Raw genomic sequence first — 10216 nt, forward strand, 5'->3', positions numbered from 1 at the left:
CCATTGAAAATGATGTTTATTGTGAATACTCCTTATAGTATTGCCTTAGGATAAACCTTATTTCCTTAGGAGAAACCTTAAGCCTATTTTGTCAAATGCATATTTTCAAGTTTTATCAACTTGTACAAATCACTTAGCATTTAATTAGTCGCTGTGAAATTTACATCTACTTATATCATTTACCAATATCCCAATCAAATAAGTAACCTACTTATTTGCACGATTTTGAGCTATTATAAAAAAGGTCATATTCTAGTGTTTTGCCCGATTTTTACACAACACTGATTCAAACAAACCAAAGGACATTAGAAACACGAGAAAAGAAACATATGATGATCCTGTGTGAAGTAACTTTTTGAGCCTAGAAAAAACCATCTAATAAATGATATTTCATACATTGTAAATGTAAAGTTTAATATGCAGCTATAAGAAAGCTGGTTGTTGCTTACATAATTTGGTCTACTCATATACTCACATATATCCAAACTAACAATATTCAACACAGTGTAATAGAACAACAAGAACAATTGACATCAAAATCATCAATCACCATCACATTTCATTGTTTACTGAAAATAACCCATGTACTCGACTCATCTCAACCTCTCATATAGCCAGACACCATAATGAAGACTGATGCATATATGAAAGCCATGATGAGAATGCTACAACAGATAAGAAGAAACCTCACCCAAAACCTCTTCTCCCTTACCACAGCAACATCTATTTGATAACCTAAGTAACCCAGCATCCAAATGTCCCAACAGTGAAGAATAAACCTCAGCAAAAAGTTCATGATGAGTACCATGAGGATATTGTGGTCAACGATCCACATAAGACACATGCTATGAATACCAATCACTTCAAAACAATATGCTACTAAAAAAGCCTTCTTTTCATCTTCCCTACTCATTCCAACAAACTTAACAGTTTGGGAAATACATTGGGCAATTACAACAGATGTGATGAACAACTGAAACTCATTACTCATTCCAAAGTTAGCAACTCCTCCTTGGGATCTTAGCAGAAAGACCACACTCATTACACGAATCGATGCAGTGGGCAATAGAGTCTTTTCCATCCTACTTTATATATAATCCATTATATATACATCATCTAAAAGTGTCTAAATCTTGTTCTGAACTGTTATTTGTGAGTTAATTCATGAATCAAAGATTCTGTAAAAGTTGTATGAATAAGGTTGTAATTAATGTTGTAAGTGTAGATGAATTCAAAATTTCAAACAAACTCACAATTCTTATAAGATCAATCAAAGTCAAGCTAAGAATATGGAATTGGGAGGATGAAATTGTACCTGAGTTTGATTTTGGATGATGAAAAACTTTGTTGCAATCCAATGTGATACTCCAGTGAGAGTCGAATCTGCATGATTTGAAAAGAAATGCAGGATTAAAACTTTTATCTAGTAATAATGAGCAAAAATTATGTTACTGAGTGCACATCGACACATATTGTACACCAAACAAAACGATGTAATCACAAGTAACTGATTCACATTGCAAATAAGCTCCAATTCAGAATATCAACCATAATCAGTTTCAAAATTCACGATACGTAAAGAAATCCTTGCCCAAAGATATAGATATAAGCATCGAGTAGCATCTCCTGTTATGGCTACATACAAATACAGTAATTCAGGGACCTAGGGTTTCGATTTCAAGAGAATCACACATAAGTTGGTTTCACCTGTTTCAATCGCACACACAATTATGATCGTAAAATATAGAATGCATGTTACGCATCGAACAACACAAATGGCATAATCGATCGAACTTTGAACAAAGAAAGCATAGATAGATACTGTACGTAGTTATTCGCGAGAGGTGAGAAAATCAGATTGAAACAAGGAATGATGTGATGTTAATAATGATACCTGGTAAGCTGGTGGTATCTAGAAAGTGAGGATTTCTGCTGGAGATCGATTTCAACAGATACGGTGTCTACAAACCTTTAAACACTGCTACAATTCAACAACAAATCGGACGAGTATCGATTTAGATGAAAGAAGAGGCATCAAGAGACAGAATTATGTTAGACATCGTGCTCCTAATCGAAGCATTTTCTGGAAAATAACAAGAAAACAAAGATGCGAAGTGTGTATCAAGCTTCGTCGATACCTGTTCACCGGCGACGAGAGTAGAGAAACGACTGCCAACTGTGTGTTAATCGGTCAAGCTTCTTCCTACTAAACCCTATTCTTCTTACTGAACCCCATTTTTCAGAGAGAAAAAGAAAAACAAACAAACAAAAAAGGCGTGAATTTGAAAGAGGCGGTTATGAGCAGTTGTAAGAGAAAATATCAAAAAAAAAAAAAAAAAAGGAAAAAATTGAATGATTTTGTTTTCTAAAAATACAGAAACCCAAGAAATCGGTAATGTTCTTTATTTTATTTCTTTTTAACTTAGAGGGTCATGGAATTAAATTTTCATTTTTCTGAAATAATAGAACTTTTTTTATATAGTTTTTCATAAAATTTGTATATAATGTATAAATGTATTTTTATGTATTATACATATATATATATATATATATATATATATATATATATATATGTGTGTGTGTGTGTTCAGGTTCATTTGAGACTATTCTAATTTTGTAAGACCGTGAAACCAAATCTAAAATAATTTTAAAATGCAAAATAAATGAAAAAATCCAAAAAAAAATTAAATATTATTTTCGGAACTTGAATTAACTAAAAGAAATAAATAAAAATTAAAAAAAATAAAAAAAATCCCGTTTTTTTTAAAATACGTGAAATATTCTAATAGAATATTACACTAACATATTCTAAAAAATAATTTTAAAATGCAAAATAAATGGAAAAATCTAAAATTCTTTTTTAAATACTATTTTCGGACCTTGAATTAACTAAAAAAATAAAAAAAATAAATAAAAAATAAAAAATAATTCCATTTTTTTTAAAATACATTAAATATTCTAATAGAATATTACACCGTACATATTCTAAAAAATAATTTTAAAATGCAAAATAAATGGAAAAATCCAAAAATTCTTTTTTAAAATATTATTTTCGGAACTTGAATTAACTAAAAAAAATTTAAAAAAAAAAAATATGTCTCACGGTCTCACAAAATTAGGTCGTCTCACATGAACCTAACCATATATATATATATATATATATATATATATATATATATATATATATATATATATATATATATATATATATATATATAGAATCAAGATCAAATAAGAAGGAAATTTTTGGTAGGAAGGTAAGAAATTTTTTTATATGCATATTTTCTTAGCAAAAAATGAAATGAATCATTAGATGATTCAAAAATAAGATGATTCACAAGAAAAAAATTCAGAAAAAAACACCTTCATGATTCATTTTTAAGTAAATCAAGAAAAAATTCACTTTTATAACAATTTTGGTGAATATCAACAAAATCATCATAAAAATGAATCATCGAAGTGTTTTTTCGGAATTTTTTTGGTGAATCATGTTATTATTGATTCATTTGTTTTTTTCGCGAAAAAAATAAGTCGAAAAAAAATTTCTTACGTTCCTACAAAAAAAAATTTCTTACCGGATATATATATATATATATATATATATATATATATATATATATATATATATATATATATATATATATACACTTAGGTTGTTTTATTAAAAGTAATTATTGTGTTATTGTATACATAAATTTGGGCCAATCAAATTTACTTATTTTAAGAAATTGATTAATATATATTAGTTGAATTAAATATAATTGAAAAATATCATCTTAATTAATTACAATGGTAATTTAGTCAATTAATATAGATTTAATAAAGGAAAATTGCATTTTTTAAGGGATCATAAATTCTAGAGTAAATTACGCGAATGGTCCCTATGGTTTGGGGTAATTTACATGTTTGGTCCCTAACTTATTTTTTTAACTCGGAAGGTCCCTACTGTTTGTTATTGCTACACATTTGGTCCCTATTGTTTGTTTTTGTTACGCGTTTGGTCCCTATCTTACGTAAAAAGACAATTATTTAAATAGAGAAAAATGATAGAGTAGGTAAGATAAGGAGAGAGGATGAGATTGAGGGTGTGTTTATTTAAATAAATTAAAAAATCAAGGGAAAAATATACTTTTTATGTAAGACAAGGACCAAGCGTGTAACAAAAACAAACAGTAGGGACCTTCCGAGTTAGAAAAATAAGTTAGGGACCAAACGCGCAAGTTACCCTAAACCATAGGGATCATTCATGTAATTTACCCTTAATACAATTTAATTTTAAAAATCCGATTTTACGAATTATAATTCTTTTAATTTAGACATTCTGATAGAATATCTTTATGAGTATATTCAAAAATAAAAATATTTTTAAACCATAAATAATAAAAATATTCTTGAACCTATTTCTTGATCATGACTTTAAAAACTTATTGTAGAATAACAAATTTTTGAACAATCAATTGAAGAATAAAAACAAAAAATACATTATTTCTTATAGAATATAGGTAACAATTGTTAAGAATTATATTTATTGTTAACGAATAAAACTAAAAAAAACTTTTAAAACGGGAAAGAAAACATTAAAATCTAACAACAACACTAATACATTCTAAAAGACTAATGTTGCTTAGAATCATTTTCAATTTTTGTAGTCCGTTTTTCAAGCACCAACTTATGTGATTTCAATAGAATTGGAATTTGTGATTCCATTCCAACATAATTGGAATTCGTGATTCCATTCCAATAGAATTTGAATCTCATCAATATCATCCATTGAATCATCTACATAAACAAGTTGATTTTTATCATATAAGAAGTAAATTTGATATGAAAATAGTGACAAACTACCTTCGCTGTTGTGGGCACATGCCAAGATTGATGCACCACGGAAAAATGAAAATGCAATATAAAACTTCCGTCCAACAAGAGGCCATGGTTTTCCCTAGTATTAAATTATAACTTAATAATTTGGGAAAGATTATATATAACTTGACCTACAAAAGTGAGCTTTTTTAATAATGTTCTTACAGAATGGAAAACACGCCTCAACAGGATGGAAAACAAGATTATCAACAGGATGGAAAACAAGATTATCAATCCGTAAATCACCATAGACAAAACCTATCGTGCTTCCAGAAGAATCTTCAAAGGAATATTCTCATGCAACCAACCAGTAGAAGCAAAATATTGGTTTTCCCATCTTTCTACCTGTTATATACATTATTTACAAAAAAAATCATAATCTCTTGGTATATTTGAGTAAAAAGAAATAAATATTCAATATATATGTCGTTTACAGTAGTTGTTTCGTCTACCATAATATTCAAAGACGAATACCATCAACATCAGTAGAATGAAAAAAAGCTAAGCTTTAGCAGTAACATGCTATAAAGCTTGCCTGCTATTGGGTGTTATACCCTAATATAAAAGGAATGGATCAACTAAGTATGCATGTGAAGCAATTAGCAAAACAAACCAAAAAAGGATTATAGCAACACAAATTCGTCTTCAACTCATGGAATTATATGTAAGAATTCAGTTTATAGAAGTGAAATGAGTACTCTTTGAGCCAGTTTTAGTGGGAATGTTATAAAATTACCTTCTGGATCTTTTGCAGCTACATGATCATATACAACCATTTTAGGGTTCTTAGGGGCCACTTTAATGCCCCTGCTACCTTTGCCCTCGTCAATTTCATCTTCGGTATCATCACCTTCGTTCTTGTCCACCAAAATTTGAGGATTATTCAGCACAACTGGTTTCAATTCCCTAAGTTTTGCAGCTTTGTACTCTTTCCTACTCTCATACGCCATCAATATAGGTTTAAAGCCATCTTTTCTCTTCTGTAATCTGCTCCCAAATTCCAATTCCTGGGCCATCTTTCTCCTCTCTTTCTGCGTGGTATTAATCTCTGTTTAACGTCTTTCCATTTCGCTGGAACCAAAATCCTCCGGTCGAACCACAATTTTATTAACCCTTTTGGAGGGTTTGGGGGCTTCAAGCTGAATTTCGTTTTGAATGAAAAGGTCTTCGAATACGCCTCATTCAAAAACCAAGCAACCTTCGATTACTTGTTCATCTTCTTCTTCTTCGTATCCTTCGTTGTCTCTGTTGACGTTGGTGTATGATTGTTGTTAGGGGTGGTGGCCGAGGGAGGATTGAAGTCGTATATTTTATCTGTTTTGGAGCTAGGGTTAGGGAGGATTTATTATTCTACAAGTCATGCTCGAACTTATAAAGATATAGGTTTTTGAATCTTTGCGACTTATCAGGAGTACAACTAATATCCAATTATATATATATATATATATATATATATATATATATATATATATATATATATATATATATATATATATATATATATATATATATATATATATATATATATGTGACATCCCCATTTTCACGGCCAGAAAAAACCGATTTCTTTATGCTTTGTTTTATAAAATCAGAGTAATCTTTTAAAGAAAACGGTTGCGGAATTTGTTCCCAAAACAAAATATGATAAAAATTATCAAAGCATTTCTTTAAATAAATGTATTTTCATTATATAACAAAATCTCGGGATGTCATGTTCCGATACAGATACATTAGCATAAACAGAACTTACATTATTTACACTAAAGATTTTACATCTCCTTTAATCTCTCCGTGAAATATATCTTCGTATCGATACCTGTGATACAGAGAAAACTGAGTGGGTCAAGCTTGGGATCCTGGTGAGCATATAGGGTTTTCAACCCACAATAATATAATTATTATATTCAACCATCAAACAATCAACTCAATTACCCATCCCTATTATATTTCTTAGGATTTTACCCTAGGAATTCAACTACCCGTCATTCATTCATTCCTAAGGATTGACCTAAGGAATTAGCACAAACTTCCATAGCTACATAAGGCGCATCTGCCAACATTATCCTTTAAGCGCCTCTGCCAGGATTACGTCATACACTATGAGGCACAACTGCCAGGTTTATGACATTCTCTTTTAGGCGCATCTGCCGACATTATCCTATAAGCGCATCTGTCAGGATTATCCTATAAGCGCATCTGCCAGGATTACGGCATTCACTACTTGGTGCATCTAACGATATTATTCTTAAACGTATCTGCTAGTATTATGATATTCTCTAATTGGTGCATCTGCCAATACCATTCTTAATCATCTTTCATACCTCATCGTTTTATCACATACCAACTATCTCATCAACCCATGTTCTACCCAACATATTTGTAGATATAAAATACATATACAGTTTAACTCATTTAAAAACTATATAAAACATCCATCCCGCACTCATCTCAAATAAACAACAATATATAAACACATAGCACGTATTTTATAACAAATACTTCATATTTATGTGTTAAAAGAAAGTAACTACACACTCACCCAAACATATACTTAATACAGTCAAACAATACTTGTATTATACTCGTGTTTATGAAAGGGACTATACACCCACACATATAAACAACTTTATATTATACACATAGCACGTATTTTATAGCAAATACTTAATATTTATGTGTTAGAAGAAAGTAACTACACACTCACTTGATCAGAAGATGATCGGACAGCACTACGACTTGTAGAAGTAGTATTCTTCGGTAGATCTGGAAGATCTTCACAAAAACCGGGCACCTCGCGGGCAGAGCTTCGGCTCGGGAATCGCACTTCTCGGGATCTTCGGGGCCTCGAGACTTACTTCGGGGCTCGGGAATGATATCGGGGCTTCGGGATAATTCTTGCACGAAAAACGATGCAAAAACGCGAGAAAACGGGAAGAAATGAGCAAAGAAGTCGGTTGCCCTCGACACCCTTTTATAGGGGGCTGGAACACGAATTATGCTGGGCGTAATTCTAAATTACGCTTGGCGTAATGGCGATAAGATCGCTGACTACCCCCCCCCCCCCCTTCGGATAATATTGGAATTTATATATAAATAAAATATCGAAAATATTTAATAAATTTCAAAAATTCATATCTTCCTCATACGAACTTCGTTTTCAACGTTCTTTATATCCCCACGTAGGTGAGACTACGATCTACAACTTTTGTTTAGACTCCGTCAGCTAATTTTGATTTTATTTTTATTATTTATTTTTAGTAGGTCGGGACAGGAAGACTCCGTTATAAAATGATAACTTCTTTATCCAACGTCCGTTTTCGCCTATCTTTTTATCGTTTTACTCCTATTAACGAGACCTTCTATTCTCATTTAGATTGTTTCAGCTAAAAACCGCTCGGTCTCAAATCAAGCATTCGGGTTGCATACCGCTAAGTCGAAACTTTGAAAAATCATAACTTCCTCATACGAAGTCAGATTTGGGCGTTCTTTTTATGCACCCTCATGGTTTAATGTATTCTACGACTTTCATTTAGATTGCTAAGGCTAAATATCGCTCTAACGTAAATTCACTTTTTATGTCGCGCTGTGTCGTGCCGGTTCTATCGCGAAACTTCGACAGGTCATAACTTCATCATTATAACTTGGATTTCGGCGTTCTTTATATGCACGGAAACCCTGTAACATATACTATAACTTAATTAAAATTATTCCTTCAAAATAGTCTTCCATCAAAAGGTCATTTTTGATGCTTAATGTCTCTAATTGACTAACCCGGATCTACGGGCGTTACAATATATATATATATATATATATATATATATATATATATATATATATATATATATATATATATATAATACCATAATTAACTAATAATAAGATTACTATAATACCCTTCTATTATCTATTAAATTATTTAATTTATCTAAAATCTGATTTGTGCATACATTCATACAATAAATAGTTAGAATACTCTCTCTCTCTCTCTCTCTCTCTCTCTCTCTCTCTCTCTCTCTCTCTCTTTATATATATATATATATATATATATATACACATGCATTTATGTATTTTTCTAGGCTTTTTTAAGTTGTTTTATATAGGTTTTTTTCGTTTTTTATGTATTTTAAATGTATAATTTTTTTATGCATTTATATGAACTTTTAAGTATTTTACGTACTTTTATGTATTTTGTTATAATTTTTATGTATTTATGTGTTTTATTTATTTGTATTTTTTACGTGTTTGTATATATATATATATATATATATATATATTAAATACTTTTACATATTTTTATATTTTTTATGTACTTATGTAATTTTTAAGTTATATATATATATATATATATATATATATATATATATATATATATATATACTTACACACACAGTAGGTGTTGTTCGATTCGGGGGCTACCCGATCATTTGTTTCTCTTGCGCTTAGCAAGAAGTTTCCTGAGTCTTCGGGCAGGTTGGATTGCCCTTTAGAGGTGGAGATTTCAGACGATCGATCGGTGCGAGCATCAGAGGTTTTCCGGGATTGTGTATTGAGATTGTTTGAGTAGCGTTATCTGGTGGATCTGGTTCCCATACCTTTGCGGGGGAACGGGGTTATTATCGGTATGGATTGGTTAAGCCCCAATGGGGCAGTGATAGACTACGCGCAGCAGCTAGTGCGAGTTAGGGCCCCAAGTGGGGGAGAGTTGGTGATTCAGGGCGAGAGACCACAGCGAGGGCCAACCTTATATTCGACGGCGAGGGCAAGGCGCTACCTCCAGCAAGGTTGCGCAGGTTATGTCGCGTATGTTACGGATGCCCGGGAGACGGGTAGAGCAACGGTGGACGAGGTGTCCGTAGTACGAGAGTTCGCAGATGTATTTCCCGAGGAGCTGCCTGGGATACCTCCGGAGCATCAGGTGGAGTTCAGGATCGACCTAGTCCCTGGTGCGGCTCCCATAGCCAAGGCACCCTATCGGTTGGCTCCTCCCGAGATGCAGGAGTTGGCTACGCAGCTGCAGGAGCTGCTAGACAAGGGATTCATCAGGCCGAGCAGTTCACCCTGGGGAGCCCCGATTTTGTTTATGAAGAAAAAAGACGAGTCGCATCGGATGTGTATAGACTATCGAGAGTTGAACAAGGTAATAGTGAAGAACCATTACCCACTCCTGAGGATTGATGATCTCTTTGACCAGTTGCAGGGAGCATCTTGGTTCTCCAAGATCGATTTGCATTCAGGTTATCATCAAATGACGGTCAGATAGGGGGATGTGCAGAAGACCGCATTTCGGACGCTATGCCCATTATGAGTTTGTGGTGATGTCGTTTGGGGTCACCAACGTTCCTGCCACGTTCATGGA

General features: G+C 32.3%; 1 protein-coding gene across 5 annotated transcripts; it reads right to left on the reverse strand.

Moving 5' to 3' along the window:
• Positions 1-383: 383 nt before the first annotated feature.
• Positions 384-6260, reverse strand: LOC145018795 (ankyrin repeat domain-containing protein, chloroplastic-like). 5 transcript variants are annotated; one of them, XR_013667168.1, is made up of 7 exons: positions 5597-6260; positions 5026-5205; positions 4846-4939; positions 2139-2225; positions 1895-1981; positions 1316-1383; positions 385-1085 (listed from the first exon to the last, which is right to left on the reverse strand). XR_013667168.1 is itself a non-coding variant. In XM_078976639.1 (2 exons), exons 1-2 carry the CDS (start codon positions 5874-5876, stop codon positions 5156-5158), a joined length of 330 nt encoding a protein of 109 aa, XP_078832765.1. In that variant the 5' UTR covers positions 5877-6257; the 3' UTR covers positions 4946-5155. The 5 variants fall into 5 exon arrangements, 1 of the variants encoding a protein (XP_078832765.1); XR_013667167.1 differs by having other exon boundaries at positions 386-1082; XR_013667166.1 differs by having other exon boundaries at positions 384-1383; positions 1895-1978.
• Between the last annotated feature and the right edge of the window lie 3956 nt (positions 6261-10216).

The sequence above is a fragment of the Lactuca saligna genome, chromosome 9 (genome assembly GCF_052625555.1).
Source record: "Lactuca saligna cultivar CGN05327 chromosome 9, ASM5262555v1, whole genome shotgun sequence".
In the NCBI taxonomy this organism is placed as follows: domain Eukaryota; kingdom Viridiplantae; phylum Streptophyta; class Magnoliopsida; order Asterales; family Asteraceae; genus Lactuca; species Lactuca saligna.